We start from the raw sequence: 20,312 nt of genomic DNA, 5'->3' as shown, positions 1-20,312 counted from the left end.
AAACTCACTGAAATGTTAGACCTGGAAATAAATTGATTTTATAATATATATACCTCTGAAAAGTTTGAAGTATTGATTACATGGGCATTCGATTATATAACTATCGTTTCGAGACATACCATAAAAAAAAACCAACAACACTCCGGTATTGTTAGCTTTTGTAATCCCCTGACCAGATGTCTTTTTGCAGCCATAAATATATTTTTTTTTATGTCATACAACCTGGCCCGAACTTGTCTGACGTGCAAACATACATTTAAAAGCTAATTATGTCCTTAACGGGCCAAAAACCCAAACGACAACATTAACCGAAGCCCTAGTCGTTTTATGAACCAAGATATGACATTACAACATATTTTAATATATTATAGCAGGTCATAACTGATTTGATAATCAAAATTGAGTTTATGTTAGTTATATAGCCAAAATGGTATTTTTGGAACAAAACTTGGGCGGGTTATATCCGTAAATTGTGTTTACATACAAATACTATTTCAAACAGAAACATATATGATTGTTTTTAATAAAAACAAGTTATAAATGTTTAGGACTTTAGGAAAAGAAACTTGCTTACGAACCTAGACGCTTGTTTCGCTTAAAACCGACAATGAACCAGCATGCATAAGTCTTAATTGTTTCAAAAATATAAAATACACATTTTTCCAAATAGTATACTTAATACATCTTATAACAATTATATAAAGTATTTTTGTAACTCGTAACACCTTCATTTAACAAGGATAGTTAATTAAACGCATTTATGGATAAACCGACACGAACCAAACAAAAGATTTTTTATGATATAAGAACATAAACTTTTAAGTTAAAATTGTCAAATATAAGTTATAAAATATGTAAGAAAATGGAGACTTAGGAAAATGGCCCGTTTGCAAGCTTAAACACATTGTTTCGTTTAAAAACCGACAACGCCGGTAATAACCGGCATTGTTAACAATTGCAAACTCATAACCTATTGTTTCAAACTAAAATCATTAAACTTTTGATATGAATAAAATAGATAAGTTCAATGGTCATACGGTAACCCAAAAACTAACCGAAGGCTTGAACTTTCCAAAATTGGAAACTTTATCGAAACCCGACAAGCGAACCGAGGTAAATAAAACACCGGGAAGTTGAACTATATACCTAAACTCACAACACAAATATTATAAAATTATTTAAGTATAAGTTTCCATAAGAGGAAACTTTACTCCCCGGGAACCAACCACTTGGGCCAACACTTAAAATTAACTAGTATACGATACCGGTAACGAATATTACATTGTTGTTCGATAACTAATTTTTGATTTATATATATACTAGGCTTACTTGGTGGTTCCTAGCGTAGTTGCAAGCTCATAGATTGTCTTTCATTTACACATATTGCATACGGACTGAGGTGAGTTTCGTGCTGCCCTTTTTACTTAAACTTTTTGGGCTGGATGCATGCTGGTTTTACTTATGGTGTGATATTTATCAAGAGGTGTTTTATCGCTAAGTTTTGTCCCAACTTTTACACAATCATTAGCCCAGGGGAATGGGCCGGAGGCTTGTATGGGTAGTACTATTTGGGAGACCCCCAAGCACAGTGACCCTGTGTTGGGTAAACCACACTGAGATCTGCGGATCGTTGCGACATATAACCTACGTGTTTGATTATTGCTAGTTGCAGGTTTGATTGTGGACTTGATTGATGTGCACCATGCTTTATACTTATATACACGCAAACTCGCGCTTTTATAAATTAACTCTTTAATGCGTATGTGAGCTAAACTCACGAACTCACCAACTTTTTAGTTGACGCTTTTTAGCATGTATTCAGGTACATTGTGGATAGCGATTTGGGTTAGCATTGTAATGAGCATGACTAAAGATAGAGGCGTAAGTCAAACAATAACACTGAAGATTAGATGCCAAGAAGATTAGTAGAACCTAATACGGGATTGCAGCAGTGTCAGAGAAGATATAGTTGTGTAGTTATACCTTGTTTTAATTACATAGTATAAACATTGTAGGTTATCTTTATTAATAAAATTCCGCTGCTTACATTGGTACCAATTTGTCCATAACACGACTAGGCCCCCATGGCAGGGTGTGACAGATTGATATCAGAGCCAAAGGTTTCAGCGAATTAGAACTCGTTAGAGATTCTAGGCTTTAACCGAAAAACTTTAAGGATCCCTACCCATTAAGACTCTGACACTGCAAAGACCTTGACCAATTAGGTATATGAAAATAATTAGGTGCATTTAAAATATCACTAAGACTTGGCTATTTAAATTGACTAGTTCTATGATTTGGCTCATAGAACCCTTCTTGATTTAGAGGATTAACTACTAAGTGGTAACCTAATTGATTTGAATGTGTGCATACATGATCAACTATCAATTTTCATTGATACTTGTAAGAACTTTATGCACACTTGATTAGTATTATTGTTCATAGGGCAAATTTATTTGACTGGAGCGAGTTGTGCTCGAGACTATTTGTTAATGCCATAAGGCATAGTATGTCGATTGGAGTGTCTTATGCTCGAGATTATTTGGGGATTTCGACCCTGTTTTTGTGTTAAGTATTTATTTTATTTTCGTATATAGCAAAGAAGGGTACATTTTGTACCTTTATTGATACCTGATTATATAGGAGCCCATATTGCATTACTAGGAATGATATGTTAGAATAAGAGCTTGCTTAGGGAATTTCAAAACTAAAAAAAAAATATGAACGACACAATTATGAAACATCTAATGGGCAAACGCTAGAGTGATCATGCAAGGCAAATTTATAATTATGGGTGCGCAACGTAATTATGAATTTGCACGTGCACGTGATTTCTAGTAAATCCCGTTATGGTAACCAACACTCCTAACCAAATCATTACAAAATATCACAAATATGAACAACGATAATGAACATAATATGAAATTATGCTTATATGAGTTACTAACTACTTATGACGGCACGACGGTACCATTCTTTTTTTTTCTTTATGAGTGAAACCTAACGGATCTTTCGATCTATTTATTACTTCCTTTGGTGAACTGAAGTAACCTTCGAATACCTTTTTTTTATGAATTTTGTCACATTCGAATCGTCCTATAAGCACATTCTAATACCTTGAAATTATTACGACTTCAACTAATACATGATAACCTTCTATGAAACACACTCTTAATCCAACGTACGAGAAGCATCATAAAGTTTTCGAGGTCATCCTATATTTTTTCTAACATTATTTAATGCTCCTGCTGATCATGAATGCTAAAGACTCGTATTACTTCTTCGGCGATACTTTCGGCACATCCTTTCGACTATCAACTCTAATGGTTACCCTAAGTTGCACCGATGGCGTGACTTTCTCCACTCTAACGCTAGTTCACTTACAAACACTAGTCCTTTATGCTCGTATTCCAAATCGATGTCAACACTATGCTTTGGCAATAATGTCTAGAATCGTAATCTAACCATAGATATGTGAGCGCCTTTAACCTCACTAAAGTCTATCATGAAAGATTCCCAACCTATAACCTCATATGCATAGCCAAGTTGTCTAACACACACATGTACCTATGTTCGGGAAACCCGTATGGCTTGAGAGCACGTTGGTCATCACTTACACACTAAACTCATATGACGTTACTAGAGTTTATCACGACCACGTGTAGTCTTACTAATGTTTCTGTTCCAAGATATCTTGAGGGGAAAATAATGAATTGTCTTCGTCAAACCTCTTTCCTATGACATTCTTAGCGGGTAACACTTCCATATTCCTAAATTGCAAACCAATCAACACCCCTGTGAAGAATTCATTAGTGTTAACCCAATATAACAAACATACCCACTAATCCATGGATCATTTTCAGTTAAAATGATGTTTCGTCATGAAATTAGAAAGGATTATTTTAAGTTTTTCTTTTAGCAAAGAATTATGTCGTAACCTCCTTTACCAACGCTATGATATAATTGTTTGATATTTCTTAGAACCTTGTCCACCAAGTTTTTCATTACCAAAACATTTTAAGGATAAACACGAGAAGATACATCTTTATATCATATCTTTTGGCGTCAATCTAATACTTTTAATGTATATACATATTAACTACAACTTGATAGTAATACTATACTTTATCCAAGTACAGTTAAAGTTAACAAAAAAAAACTTGACTTTATAGACGACATTTAAAGATTCATTAAAACATCAATTGAAGGGTTATACTAGTTGCTAAAAAATATTTCTGTATATTTACAAATTTTTTTGAGAATCTACAAACTTAGTACCAAAATTTTAATTAACAAAACTTTGGTTGTTTACAAACTCTTTTACCCCATCCAAGTTATCACTATCTTTTCAATACAATAAAACTATTAAGGTGCTGTTTGTTTTTGAAGACAAAGATTGTCTGCAATCTGATTTCATCTGATTTAATGTCTGCAACAGAAGATGTGGTCTGAAGGTCTGCAATCTGAAAATATAATACTGTTTGTTTTATAAACTGGATATCGTCTGCATAAGCTGAAAATTAGTTACCTATCATATATATTAAAGTAGATAAAAGTCATTTAACGTTTGTAGACTGCTAAAATAATTGATAGTGATGTATGAACTATAGAAGTGAGTGGTGGTAGACGATTGTGGTAGGCGGTGAACAATGGGTTGTGGTGATGGACGGTTGTGGTGGTGGGTGGTGGACCGTGATGGTGGCCGACAATGGGTGGTGGTGGACCGTGATGGTGGCCGACAATGGGTGGTGGTGGTAATGAAAGGTGGTGGTGGGTGGTGGATGGTTGTGGCGGGGTGGTGGTGGTGGATGGTGGTGGCGGGTGGTGGTGGATGATAGCGGCGAGTGGTGGTGGCGACGGACGGTGGTTGTGGCCGACGGGGGTGGTGGTGGTGATGGACGGTGGGTGGCGGAAGGTGGATGGTGGTGGTGGCGGCGGACGGTGGATGGTGGTGGTGGCGGATGGTGGATGGTGGTGGTGTTGGACATTGGGTGTTGGTACTTAGTATGATGTTAAGATGTGTGAAGATTGTGGAAAAAATTATTTTTTAAGACCATAAAAGCAATATTCAGATCTTTTTTTTCCTGAAAAACAAACAGTCTTCAAGAGCTTATGTCTGCGCTTGCAGACATAGGCTCCTTGCAGACTTTATAAGCAAAAACAAACACAACCTTAATGAAAATGAGTTATCGTCTTATCTGAAATTCTGAAATTCTGTAATTTCAAAATGCTTGGTTAATATCAGTTTCATCTGTGCATTTCTTTTCAAAATGGGGTGCAACCTTATATACTTTAAATTCAAATAAGGCACACAAAAATATTTTTCATAACATAGGAAATATGTGGGTACTTACTTTTTATAAATTCATATAACTCTAGTATGTCTAATAATTATATTTTCATTGTTACACTTGTTAAGCTTGTTATTGAGAAAAACGCGACTCGAATCAATGTCTTCGTTATATCTTATTCACTTTACCTTCTAGACAACTTAGTGCGTTTTTTTTCTAAGACCACCGTCAAGTGAAGGAGATTAATGTCACCCGAGCCAAAACTTTGGCCCATTTCTAACTTTGATGAATTAAGGACCTCGTGTGGTAAGTTGCAACCTTTTGATTCGAAAAATATTAATAGAATCGTCTAACACTATTTAGTAACTCTACTAATAACTTAGTTTCCTTCCATATAACTTTGCTTATTTGACTTCGTTTTCACGACTAACACGATGACTATTTCCTAAAGCCTTGAAGCTGCCTTAAAGATGTTATTTTGATATTGATGAATATCTTTTATGCCCTAAAGCATCGTTTTATCTCTTATTAGCACACTTCGTCTCTCATCCGCCTCCTAAAAACATAACAATTATGGCTAAACTTCTTGTGATATGCTATTGATGAAATGAGAGGGCAAACATATGAGTATATTATCGATTCGTTTCTTAATGGAATAGGCCTTCTCAAATATATACATATATAAATTATCTCAAAACGTACTCTTATTTTTATTTCCTTATAAATTATCCGGAGGACGTAGCCAGATTATCGCATAAAAATAACGAAAAATAGTTTTTTTTAGAATGTATTATGGCATTATATTAAAAGTTATTAATTTTTTCAATTACAAAACATAAAAATGATATATATAGTATAGGCCATATTTTACTTGTCAATGACTCGTGCCCACTTGGATTTTTGTCCATGTGTTACGTCGTAGAGTTATACTTTTGTGTTGACACAACAATTATCAAATAGTAGCCAATAATATGATTTTCCGAAGAAACGTCCAACCCAATCTCCATGTGGGAGCCTCTTATTATTAGTATGTTTTTGGTTCCATAGGAATAGTATATTTTACAGGCAACTTCCTTTGTGTGAAATAAATGTTTATTTAAAAAACTGAAATAATATCTAATGCCCTTCCGGAGATTAGATTATACTAGTTGATTCCAATCGCCTATGCTTTCTTTCTTTTCTTGTATCTACACGCATCCTTTTATATTAATATTATAGCCTGGTGAGTTCTTCTTTACCTGTGTTTATGCTTCCAATTTGACTGCTTTCTTGTTTAATTAGGACCGATATTGCTCTTCTTATGATCAAAGCTTTAATCGTTTTGCATTCTATAACATGGGTTTGGTTTAAATTACTGGGTTGTTGTCTTCTGTGGAATGCCTATAAGGTGTTCGATGAAAAGCCTGTGACAAACATATATTGCCTTCACTCTACAACTTAATTAATATGTGTTTAGGAAATCCAAAAGGCTCTACTTTTGATATTTCATCTGCTAAACAAGATAACTGGAAACTGTTGCAAGTATAAATATGTGCTTGATATCGAGTATAAATTTGTATCACCATGTATTCGATCAACTGACGACACAGATTGAACTTCATTATGGCTTCCTTCTGTAAAAAAACAGGTTTTTAGGTTTAGGCAAGCACGCCTTCACCGACAAACATTGTTGGCCTATCATTTGCGTACATAAATGTGGTTTAGGTTATTGGTTTTTTGTTTCGATGTAGCTTAAATATGAGTTTGTTTTTTATTACTCAGATATATTTGGTAGCGTTGTTTATGACTTTATGATGCTTGACATATGTTTCTTAGCTTTATTGAGTAAGAGCACAAAAAAGGTCAATAGTTGATAAATTGATAGCTTGAATGACAACTTAGGGCTAATAAGGTATAAAAGGAGAGTGAAATGATTTAGGTTCAAACTTTAATTTAGTGGTGACCCGACACGGAAAAAACGTAATGACGATAGATAAATGAAACCAAAAGTAGTGACCACATTGAAAAGTTTCCTGTGAAGCTACTGGTAATTTAAAACAGTCAATGAAAATGAAAGTAAGCAACTTTAAGTCTTTAACCACTCTTCTTCAATGAGAGATTCAAGAACTTAACAAACAGATGCCCGGCGTACCCTGTGTGGGGTAAACCCATCATTCTTTGTGGGTTAATTTGTTAATATCTTGAAGGGTAGTTGCAGTTTCTCTCTAAAGTTTGACAATTATGTTTAATCCAATACCAAGTGCGAGAGACAGGAGGTTGTTGGTGCCAAAGTTTTAACAAATTGGTATGATTTTTCTGCTTCAAAAGTACTGTGTTTGACTTGAAAAGTTAAAATTTTAACAGTTCCACCTCTTTATAAATTTCACAAGGCTCCACGTTTAGCTTATCCTAGTCCCTTCTTTTCCGAAAACAAAAATCCACTTAAATAATCAAGAGTAAATTGAAAGACAGCTTACACGTGAGTAAGTACAAATTAACAAATATATAGGTATTATTGTAAAACCATGCTTATTTTTTATGTTAAAGTTTGACACACTACTCACTTCTAAATTGTAATCATTTTGGGCTTTGTTGGTTTTGCAGATTTTTATTTCATTAATTAATTTGAAGGCATCTGATAAAAATGAATATTTTCAAGCAGCTACGGTCATCAAGATTAGCTTGCACTCGTGTCTGCACATCTTATAAAGGTAGACTTAGTTTCATATAAGACTTCTTTAATCACGCTGATTCTGATCCTAAACATTACTAATATTTGTTTTCACAAATCTGAAGCTGCATTATTGATATTGTTTACAACATTTTCACGCAGCATCTTTTTCGTATTTTAATTTCTCCTCGGATGCTTCAATACAAGTCCATTCACAAGAACAAGAAGTAGTAATAGCTTTAGGTAGCAATGTGGGTGATAGGCTTAATAACTTTAACGAAGCCTTACGTCAAATGAAGAAATCAGGCATAGAAATAACAAGGCACGCATGTTTATACGAAACCGAGCCCGCTTACGTGACCGATCAGCCTCTTTTTCTCAACTCTGCCATCAGAGGCGTCACAAAGCTGGGCCCACATGAGCTACTATCAGTCCTCAAGAAAATTGAAAAAGAAATGGGCCGAACCAAAGGTATTAGGTACGGCCCGCGGCCCATTGATTTAGACATACTGCTTTATGGTAAATACAGAATTAACTCTGAGATTCTCACTGTTCCGCATGAAAGAATCTTTGAGAGGCCGTTTGTTATGGCCCCGTTAGTTGACTTGTTGGGGTCGGATGCTGACCATGATACGGTTGCATGCTGGCATTCTTTCTCAAAAGGAGGACTTTTTAAGTCTTGGGAAGAATTAGGTGGGGAATCTTTGATAGGAAAAGACGGGTTGAGACGCGTTTTACCAGTCAATAACCGGTTATGGGATTGGTCAAAGAAAACCTCTGTCATGGGGATCTTGAATTTGACACCTGATAGTTTTAGTGATGGAGGAAAGTTTGATTCTGTGGGGTCCGCTGTATCGCGTGTTCGGACCATGATATCCGAAGGGGTCGACATAATCGACCTGGGAGCTCAATCCACAAGACCAATGGCAACCAAGATCTCAGTTGAAGAAGAACTCGATCGGTTAATACCCGTTGTTGAAAAGATTCTTGAATTACCAGAAACTGAAGGAAAGTTAATATCTATAGACACGTTTTACTCACAAGTTGCTTTAGAAGCAGTTAACAAAGGGGCTCATATTATCAATGATGTATCAGGCGGAAAGCTAGATTCTGATATGTATCGGGTGGTCGCTAATCTTGATGTCCCGTATATTACCATGCATATGAGAGGGGACCCATCTACAATGCAAAACAGTGAGAATTTGAAGTATGATGATGTTTGTAAACAAGTTGGTGATGAGTTGTATGAGCGCGTAAGCGCTGCAGAGTTATCGGGTGTGCCTGCATGGAGGATTATTCTTGACCCCGGGATTGGGTTCTCAAAGAAAACCGAGGATAATTTGGAGATTTTGATGGGTTTAAAGAGAATTAGGAGTGAGATCGGGAGAAAGAGTTTAGGGGTTTCGCGTGCACCTTTGTTAGTCGGGCCTTCAAGAAAGAGGTTTTTAGGGGAGATTTGTGGTCGGGCTTCGGCTGTTGAGAGAGACCCGGGGACTGTTGCTGCTGTTACGTGTGCGGTTTTGGGTGGGGCTAATGTTGTTCGCGTCCATAATGTTGGAGATAATATTGATGCGGTAAAGGTTTGTGATTCGATGTTGGATCGCGTTGGGAGATCTTAGTTGGTTGCTGTTTTTTGAAGAGTTGTTTCGGTATCAAGTTTTTGCATGAAATTTGATTGAGATGATAGATATTTCCTTTTTTAAGTGATTTGAAAATTGATATGATGGATGTTATTAGATAAGTAGTGTGACAAGTAGCTTTACTATACAGTTTAAGAAATGGTTTGTTGAAACTTGAAAAACACACATACACACAGGAGAGTTACATTGAAGAGGACGTGTGTGTTATGAAAATGTAGAAAACCATCATTTGTTATCAGGAATTTGAAGTATCCTCCATCCCTACCACCCTTGAAATTGTTCCCCAATGGAAGTTTATGGCTCGATTTGAAACCATTAAATCGATCAAACTTTCATCTGTTAGACTTTATGGTCAGTTTTGTTCTTAGATAGGTCTGCCGGTTAGGAACTGTCAAACCATACCCAACAGTTTGGTTTATGGTTTATACTTGAAACTGTTAGACAAAGCCGAACTGAGTCATAAGATTCTAGGCTTTTTAGTTTTTGTATTTTGCCTTGATATTGAAGTATTTGAAGTTGGTTTATACACATGATTCAGTTTTGCTTAACAATGCAATACATGGAATGGGTGTTTAAAGTTTTTCTTGTTGGAACATTATCGATCACGTAATTTTGATCATATTTTTATACTTTTTTAGTATATAATAGCTCAAACCGTGAAACCAAACCATTACTCACGATTTGATTAGGTTCATTTAAACTTTTCAATGATTTGGTTCTGGTTTTCAATGTTTAGAAATTGTTACTACTAATTTGGCTTGCAAGTTAACCTAAAAAACCATCAAAAAAACCAAACAATGAAACACCCCTAATTTGCATTCATTTGATTTGGACATTTAATTTTAATCATTTTTTTGCTTTTATTCAAACCATAATTCTATTTTCCCTTTAACCAATTGAAAATATATATTTTGTAAAACTTAGTTTAGAAAGAAAAAGGTGAAAATAAGTAGTGTTTTTTTTTGTGGATGACAAGACAATTAAGAGTCATCATATATCTTTGATCTTTCAATTCAAATTGGACAAACAAACCGAGCTGCATTCAAAGCAGCTGAAATCAAAAGAAACATGCATGCATGGCCTCTCTGCAGGAGGATGCATGAGTCTAATCAGACTTGCCACAAATGTATACCAGAAAAGAGTAAGCATCCAACCAATCATTACTACCAAATTCGTTAATCATCAAACCAACTTCACATCATCCATTCTGTGTTTTTGTGCCTTTGTGTTTTTGTACAATCATCATTCACATATGTAGGGTACATCTTTATGGAACATACATACATACATACATATACATATGTACCTAGTATGCTCGTATTAAAACCAGTAATATGTTAAAAACGGTAATAAGTGTACAATGCATTTGTACATAGTGTATAAAAGATAATAAAAGTAGCGGGAGAGAATGTGGGGCGGATACATAACCGTTTTATGTATTGTATGTCTTCTACACACTATGTACAAGTGTATTATGTGATTCTTACACTTTTTGAAAAACCATTGGCTCTAAGATAAGTGCTTTTGTATATGTGGGTGTAAGACTCAATCAGACTTGATTTTCTTTTGAATTTTATAAAAGATAATATATATTTATATATGTTAATATAACAATTAACATTAAGTTTTTCTTTTTAACGTTTTGACTCTTTAATTTTCTTAAATACCCTTAAGGACATAAAGCGTAATGACTTTTTAAAACAAAAAGCAGTTGTGTAATTTCTTAGTGTTAAGGAGACGCTTCTTAATTTGAGTAATACATAAAAAGAAAATATATTTTGTAATTTAGTCACAAAATGTAACAAGATGTTTTTTAAAAAAGAAAACTCCCAAGTACATCATTCTAAACTAACTTATACACTTAAAGACCAAAATTAGATTGCGCCATTTTTTTCATGCATTTTTAATTAAGTTCAAAAATATTTTAGTTGCATTTTTATTAAGTAATTATCTAATTTATATATACATATACCTGTTTGTGTCGAAGCTGTTATACAAACAGGGAAAGAAGCAGGGAGAAGCAAGGGTAATAGGGTAATTACCATTAAAAGAATGTTAGGAAGGGCAGTATGAATGTAGGGACACTACACTTCAAACTTTTCTACTTTATTGTTTATCAAGTATATGGTTAGTAAACTAAATTTGTTTTATCTTGAAAATTGGATTTTAATAATCCCAACTTAATGCAGTTGGCCAATAATAATTCATACTTTGAAAATAGCTGTCACTGGTCCCAACTTTCACACTATTTGTTTTCATTGAACCTTCGTTAAAAAAAAACCTAACGGCGTTAAGTTTTTTTCAAATTTCAAACTGATATTTTAGGGCTTTTGATCGAAATGAAGATACGAGTCGATTGATGTAAAATTTAACTTGAAACGGCGCATTCAAACAGCTTGATTTTTGTTAATTAATAGTTTAAACACCATAATTGAAGCATCATTTAGTTGTTTGGACCACTGTTTGGAGGTAAGTTTTACATCAATCGACTCGTATCCTCATTCTGATCAAAAGCCTTAAAATATCAGTTTGAAATTTGAAAAAAACTTAACGCCGTTAAGTTTTTTTTAACGAAGGTTCAATGAAAACAAATAGTGTGAAAGTTGGGACCAGTGACAGCTATTTTCAAAGTTGGGATTATTATTGGCCAACTGTATTAAGTTGGGATTATTAAAATCCAATTTTCCTATAAATATTTAATTTTTCATATTAATAACAAATTTAAATTACCATAAATCAAAAAATATATTTATTAGATACTAAATATTAACCAAATACTTGTAATACATTCGAGTGGGTACTGATTCTAAAATAAATATATAAAGAGTGTTGTTAAACGTATCCCCTCTCATTCATTTTTACTAAACGTACTCTCTCCCTCAGTTTTTATATTAATACAATTTAGACCTTTTTGTTATTTCTTTTGTCATTTTGTTATCTTTTATTATTATTTTTGTAAAAGCATTTTTTTCTATTTTTATTTAACAATTTTTTTTCTATTTATCTTTTTGTGTATATTTAAAAGCCTTTAAAAAAAACATATTTTTTCTAACTTAGAAAAACATTTTTTTTCTTATCTAAAAAATGTTGTTTTTCTTGTTTTAAAAAAATGGTTTTTTTCTATACTTGTTTTAATATTTTTGGAGAGCGATTTTTTTTCTATACTTGTGTTAATCTTTTTGGACATCGTTTTTTTAAATTAAGAGATAGTTTACATTCTTTTATAAAAAATCATATTTTTTTTATAAATAAAAATGTTAAATAACATACAACTTGATAAACAAATTTGTCTATTTTCTCATGTAACATTAATCTCATGTATCCAAAACTAACAAAAAAAATCAAATTATTTTGAATACTGAAGAGGTATGTACCCGCCTCAACACCGAGCAAGGCGGGTCAACCCACAAGATAAAGACATTATGAAGGCACAAAGCCAAAACCTATGCGCATGGCGCATACGAAACATGCTCAGGCATCATATGCCCAGGCACCACACATGCTCAGGCATCATATGCCCAGGCACACATATGCTCGCGCATCACATATGCGCGCGGCGCATATCACATGCTCGTGCATATCACATCTGCGCATGAAACATCTGCGCGTGAGAATAAAGAGAAGACCTCGTGCATTCTCAGGATTGGCGCATATCACACATGCACATAATCGACCTCGTCCTTATCCAAATCAGGATTAGGGCAACCTTGATTGTGCACGTCAGACAACCTTCCAGAAGGTATCTTTTTAAGGAATAAGAATATGCTGATGTGACAGCTGCCAAATGAAAGGTCGACAACTCAGCATGACACATGTGCTACCACGTGATTACAACCAACGAGAAAGCGCCAGGTGTCCCAGAGGACACGTGGCGCAGTGCGATTGGAGGAGGCCAACGAGGCTGAGCCCAATCAGTGGAAACCCTAGCACTATAAATACAGCATCAACTCCACTTTGATGGACACATTCATACTCAATCATTGACAGTTACAGGCAGTGATATCACATTCAATCATATTGAATTACATTCACTCACAGTCAGTTACATACAAACACACAGTCTCACAATCATACAGTATTCAGCTATTAAGCAATACTTTCCAGATTGACTTACTCACACATTATTATCTTCTCCTACACATACTTATTCTCACGCCGGAGGGTTACCCCAAAGAGGACCCCTCTGTCCCTTTCTGAGGGGTAAGTTAACGGCGTTATTCATTTTGTAGGTGGAAGAACACAGATCCAGAAGAACCATCGGTGAAATAGTACAATCAAAACCCGAGGAAAGTAGATCTGCTACCAGTGAGTAGATCCACGTTTCTTCATTGGCGCCATCCACTGTTACAAACGGCAATCAGATCTCATCAGATCTACATAAAAAAAATCAATCACCATGGTTTCTGGCGTTCGTAACGCTGATCAAGCTCTGGAGGATATTGAACGTGAGGGTGTCAATGAGGGACAGCAGTTTCTGAGGGTGCCGCGTGATTCTACGCGCACCACCAGTAACCGTCCCTAATTCACAACCCCTCACGGCCAGACTGAAACTCCTCCAGACGATCTCACGTTACAAAATCTCGCCGGCGCGAAACTGAAAGGACCAATGGGTCCAGAAGAAGAAAGAAATGATCCGAATGAATGGCTCATAAACGAGCAGCGGCGTCTAATGGAAAAGTATAATGAAATGGTCAAACAGAAAAAGCTAGCCGACCAAACACAAAGGCAAGCGTTTGATAAGCAGACTACAAAAAGGCCGCGCGCGCCGGAAGACGGACATTCTGTTCACACTGCACACACTGAGTTCAGTGATGAAGAAGTGCATAGCATGAGGAAGACGCGAGATACTCATGCAGGAGGCTCACAACTACGCGCGCCTGTGAACATGGCGCCTGGAGCTAGAGCAAATCTGGATCTGCACATGCCGTACAGCCCGCCAGTGAGGGGGCAAGTGGACGTAACCACGCCGTACAGGCCGGCCATCTTAGTGAAGCACTCAAAATTTACTGAGCGCATCGCTAAGGCCCCCATCCAGCACAAGACCAAGATGCCAAGTGGTCTGGGCAAATATGATGGCACAACAGATCCAGATGACTTTTTGCAAGGTTTCTATAACACGGGAAACCTAGAGAGCTGGACGATGCCAACATGGTGTCACATGTTTGCCCGCTGCCTTACGTCGCGGCACGTGTCTGGTTCGAGAGCTTGTCGACTGGGCAAATTGATGGGTTCGAGGAACTATTAGAAAAATTCCAAGCCCACTTCGTACAGCAGCGCAGACACACGCGCGATCCGGATGACATCATGCACTGCGTGCGCAGGAATGATGAAACGATTGAGGACTACATCACTCGTTTCAATCAGGAGTCTCTGGCAATCGGGGGTATAACTGAGCAACTCCTGCGTGTGGCTTTTATACAAGGCGCGCGCAGTGATCAACTCCGCCGAGCTCTCGTAAGCAGAGATGGTATGCCCACCACTTGGGCAAAACTAATGGAAGCATCGCGAGTCTTCGCGAGAAATGAAAAACAGATTGCCCAAGATAGGGCAAGAGAAAGAGCGCATCAGGCCGAATCACCGCGCAGCAAAGAGAAGAGGGCCAAACAGAACTCTGTATGGTTCAGGTTGCAACCAACAAGTTTTTCTTCCGCAGAGAAGCAAACGCAACCAAGCTCACCCCAGCCCCAAAAAGATGTTCGTAATCGCGGGGAGGGTGACAAGAGGGAGGGCGGCAGAGATCCTAGCAGACCTCTGCCAAGAATATGGACTCCCCTCACTAAAACACCTTCACAGGTGTTAACTACTGAGAATGTCCAATTCAAGCCCCCCCAAGCAACTACACTACAAGGGACCGCAAAACAGTGGCAAATATTGTGAATTTCACAGGTCCCCGGGCCACAACACCGACGCATGCCATCATTTAAAGGATGCGATCGAGAAGGATGTAAAAGCAGGCAGGCTGGCTCACTTGGTGAAAAACCCAAGAATAGAAGATGAGCAGCCGGAAGGAGCCTCTGCCAGCAAGAAATACAAAAGAATCTGTGTGGCTGAGGGGGGACGACAAGGGCAGACGTCAAAAAAGAGAAGCGCGCAAATCAGCGGAGATTGGCGCGAGCAGCAAGTTATCTTCCCAAGAATCAGGGGAGGCCCTTCAATCAGCAGCCCTCTCGTCATCACCACACACATTGCTCATTACGAAGTATCAAAGGTCCTGGTGGACACTGGAAGCGAATCTGACATTATGTATGAGCAATGTTTCAGAAAGTTAGACCCGGCAGACCAAGCGCGGCTCGAGATGGTGAATGCACCAATCTGTGGTGTTTCAAATGAAATCATCCATCCTCTAGGTCAAATTCAGTTTGAACTAACTATGGGGGATGATGAGCACAAGCGAGCCGAAGTTGTCAACTTCTTGGTCTTGCCCACCACGTCATGCCACAATATGATACTGGGTAGGGGAACGATTGCCCAATTTAATGCTATACCGTCGCCAGCGCACGGCGCATTGGGGTTCCCTACACCAACAGGCGTAACATTTGTTTACCGCGATCATTTGTGCGCAGTGACAAGTACGCCGCGGGAAGGGAGAATGAAACTTCCAATGGCGGACGATGCGCCAGAGAAGTGGATTTTAAACCCAAAATTCCCAGAGCAAACGGTCACAATTGGCGCTACCATTTCAGACGAAACGAGATTGAGAATGAAGAGGTTGCTCACAAAATACACGTCGGTCTTCGCGTGGCAACACTCCGATATGACTGGGGTCCCGCGAGACTTGGCGCAACATTCTCTTAACACGTTCAAGTCGGTGGAGCCAATTGCTCAGAAAAAGAGAATCATGGGGGATGAAAAGGCGAAGGCCATGAATGAGCAAGTTGAGGACCTGTTGCGCGCAAACATCATCCGCCCGATCCGATACCAGACGTGGGTAGCCAATCCTGTGATGGTAAAGAAAAGCAACGGGTCATGGAGGATGTGTATTGACTTCAAGGACCTCAACAAAGCATGTCCGAAAGACTGTTACCCCCTCCCAAACATCGACGCAAAGGTGGACTCCGTGGCGCCATTCAAGCTCAAATGTTTCCTGGATGCCTACAAAGGCTATCACCAGATTCAAATGGCACCACAAGACGAAGACAAGACTGCCTTCAGAACCGACAAGGGTGTTTTTTGTTACACAAAAATGCCCTTTGGTTTAAAGAATGCGGGCGCCACTTATCAGAGACTTATGGATTCGGTTTTCAGTGAACAACTCGGAAGAAATCTAGAAGTCTACGTTGATGATTTGGTGATCAAGAGCAGGGAGGAGAGACAAATGCTCAAAGACATCGAGGAAACTCTTCAGCGCTTAACGGAAGTCAACATGAAGCTCAACCCGAGCAAATGTACTTTCGGCGCGGAAGAGGGGAAATTTCTTGGTGTAATGGTCACTAAGGATGGCTTCAAGGTGAACCCTGAAAAGGTGGAAGCCATCCTTGACATGCCTTCACCATCCACCATGAAAGAGGTTCAGAAGCTGAATGGTAGATTGGTGTCAATCAACAGGTTCCTAGTGAACCACGCCAGCAAATCTACTCCATTCGTTAACACTTTGAGGAACTGCTTGAAGAAGAGCCAATTCAAGTGGACGCCTGAGGCAGAGCAAGCTTTCAGTGAGATAAAAGAATGTCTCATAAAGCTGCCCGCGCTCACAGCTCCACTTCCTGGCGAAACCCTTACATTGTACTTGTCAGCTGGAGACCGCGCCATCGGCGCAGTATTATTGGTGGATCGCAAGGGGATCCAAACGCCAATATACCATGTGAGTCGGGTGCTGACAGACCCTGAGACGCGCTATTCCATCATGGAAAAGTTAGTTTTGTCACTAACACACGCGTCGCGAAAGCTTCATAGATACTTCAATGGTCATCCTATTGAAGTTCTGACAGGTTACAACATCCAGCAAGTCTTGCGACGCCCCGCGCTCTCCGGAAGGCTGACAAAGTGGGCGCTGGAATTAGGTGAACACACGATCACCTATAAGCCCCGTCCAGCAATAAAGGGTCAAGTTTTAGCGGATTTCATCACAGAAATCCCAGAGGGAAAGATTGAAGAAGCTCAGCGCGAGGTAGACCCTCCGCGAGCAAATGATGAAGAAGATGTTTGGAGGCTATTCACTGATGGAGCCTCCAACAGCGAGGGGTCCGGCGCAGGCCTCAAACTGGTGGACCCTGATAATCATGAATATACTTATGCTATTAGGTTGGACTTCAAGAGTACCAACAATGAGGCTGAGTATGAAGCCCTGCTGGCTGGTCTGCGCGTTGCGCGCAAGTTTGGAGTTAAAAGGCTAGAGGCCCATGTTGATTCTTACTTGGTAGCTGCACAGTTCAATGGCCTTTATGATGCCAAGGAGAACACCATGCCTCTATATCTAGAGCAGGCAAAAAAGCTCGTTGAGCAGTTTGACTTCTTCAAAATCATACACATCTCGCGCAGCGAAAACAAGCCCGCTGACGCGTTGAGTAAGATGGCATCAACTAATTTTGATCACTTTGGCAAAGATGTCAGGGTGGAAGTGATGAGCAACCCGTCAGTGCAAGCGCAATCTGTCCTTGTAATTCATACAACCCCTTCATCATGGATAACTCCAATAATGGAATTCCTGAAGGAGGGGAAGTTACCGGACGATCGCGCACAGGCGAGAAAGATAAGACACAAGGCGCAGAACTATGAACTACTTGATGGTACTTTATATCGACGCTCTTATCTTGGACCGCTCATGAAATGCCTGGATGCTGAAGAAGCAAGCTATGTGATTAGGGAGATTCACGAAGGAATCTGCGGAATACATGCTGGCCCGCGCATGGTGGTTGCCAAGGCAATGAGCTCAGGCTACTATTGGCCAGGCATGTACTTGGATGCGCTAAAAGAAATCCAAAAATGCAAGGCATGTCAGAGCTACGCGCCAAACACAATGCGGCCAAAGAACAACTTGATTCCAGTGACCTCCGCATGGCCTTTCCACAAATGGGCCATTGATATTGTGGGGCCCCTGCCACAAGCGCAAGGGCGAGTGAAATTTTTGGTAGTGGCGGTAGACTATTTCACAAAATGGGTTGAGGCCAAGCCACTAGCAAAAATCACAGCTCAGGCGATGAAGCAATTTATCTGGAGCCACATCATTTGCCGTTTTGGCCTTCCTATGGAAATTGTGAGCGACAATGGCAAACAATTCACTGACAGGAAGGTATCCAGCTGGCTCAAAGAATTGCACATCAACCAAATCTTCACTTCGGTCTACCACCCTCAGGGGAATGGCCAAGTGGAGCGCGCGAATCAAAGTTTGTTAAATGGGCTGAAGAAAAGGTTGGAGGGAGAATCCCATTCTTGGGTCGAAGAGTTACCTAATGTCCTGTGGGCGCACAGGACATTAAGCAAAACTAGCAATGGCGAATCCCCGTTCAGCCTAACCTATGGGACAGAGGCTATGATCCCAGCAGAAATTGGATGCCCATCCCATAGGGTACTCATGATGAGCAAGACTGATAACGAGCGCGAAAGAAGATTGGACCTCAACTTGCTTGAAGGGCGCAGAGAAGCGGCTATCATCAATGAAGCCAAGTACAAGAAAAAGCTGGAAAAATATTATAATCAGCGCGTTAAAGAATGCCACTTCAAGAAAAATGATTTTGTCCTTCGAAACAATGAAGCTAGCCGCGCAATACCCCCAGGAAAAATGTCCCCCAATTGGGAAGGACCTTATCAAATCTCAGAAGAATTGGGGAAAGGCGCGTACACTTTAAAAGATTTGAATGGAAAAAAGATACCACGCGCGTGGAACGCAGCACAGCTTAGAAAATGCTTCATGTAAAAATTAAAATATGTAATCAAGGATTTTAAGCCATCATGAATGATGATTCGCGCTATCTTTCAATATTTGTTCTATTACCTTTGCATACATGTTTCACACTTCCTTTATTAATTTGGAGCAATATGACAACACTATATTGACTTCAAAACAAAATAAAACGAAGTAAAACATACATGCGCGAGCCTTAGCTCAAACACGTTAACGAGTCTTAACTCTAAAAACGTCAGGGCCTTAGCCCAAAACAAAGAGCCTTAGCTCAAAACACTCACAAACATCCATCTTACATCCCGCGCAGCCTGATCATAAAAATCCCTAAACACAACTAAGGCAAAGTACATGCCAAATCATAGTTGTTAAGGTCTCAGGTCGAGGTCACGCGCGGAATCATAGTGGATATCTGAGTAACACATGCTGACATGTAATGACTAAAACTCATAATTCCATATAAAAAACGCGCGACAACGACGCGCAAAAAAGGAATAGTGAAAAGTCATCGCGCGTGTCAGCATAAACAAGATACTGCGAAACCACTTACAAAATAGGACTATGGTTAAGTAAATAATTTCCTTACAACCTTGTTCTTATTTTAACGTGCAAGCATATCTTATATCTATACAAGCAAACATGAAGGGATGAATGGAAATGCGCAACATGTGAAAAAGGGAAAACAAATTTCATTCCATAGCATTGAAATTTACAAGTGTGATGAGTTACAAATTACAAGTATAACAAAAAACAAAAAAAATTTAGAAAGATGAAGGGCTTCTCAAGTCTCCACGTCGACGTCAGCCACTTCATCACCCTCATCATATCCCGCAGCATCTGGCGCGGCCCGCTCCTCATCTCCAAACTGACCATAGTCAAGTTCTTCCTCCTCA

The 20,312-nt window shown here is 38.7% G+C and overlaps 1 protein-coding gene across 1 annotated transcript; it reads left to right on the top strand.

Annotated features, from left to right (window-relative positions):
- The first annotated feature begins 6,624 nt into the window (after positions 1 to 6,624).
- Positions 6,625 to 9,764, top strand: LOC143620823 (folate synthesis bifunctional protein, mitochondrial-like). The gene is made up of 2 exons (XM_077092422.1): positions 6,625 to 7,981; positions 8,104 to 9,764. The coding sequence occupies exons 1-2, from the start codon at positions 7,915 to 7,917 to the stop codon at positions 9,558 to 9,560; spliced, it is 1,524 nt and encodes a 507-aa protein (XP_076948537.1). The 5' UTR covers positions 6,625 to 7,914; the 3' UTR covers positions 9,561 to 9,764.
- The last annotated feature ends 10,548 nt before the right edge of the window (positions 9,765 to 20,312 follow it).

Source organism: Bidens hawaiensis, unplaced genomic scaffold (assembly GCF_021521415.1).
Source record: "Bidens hawaiensis isolate Kalapana, Puna unplaced genomic scaffold, B.hawaiensis_p1.1 tig00000296_1, whole genome shotgun sequence".
NCBI lineage: Eukaryota > Viridiplantae > Streptophyta > Magnoliopsida > Asterales > Asteraceae > Bidens > Bidens hawaiensis.
This window is presented reverse-complemented; position numbering and strand designations above follow the sequence as displayed.

What these genes read in the sequence shown, in the direction of transcription:
- LOC143620823 (XM_077092422.1), top strand. Translation starts at nt 7,915, where the DNA reads ATGAATATTTTCAAGCAGCTACGGTCATCAAGATTAGCTTGCACTCGT. An exon ending in TGTCTGCACATCTTATAAAG is followed by an intron (nt 7,982 to 8,103) that starts GTAGACTTAGTT and finishes ATTTTCACGCAG; the next exon opens with CATCTTTTTCGTATTTTAAT.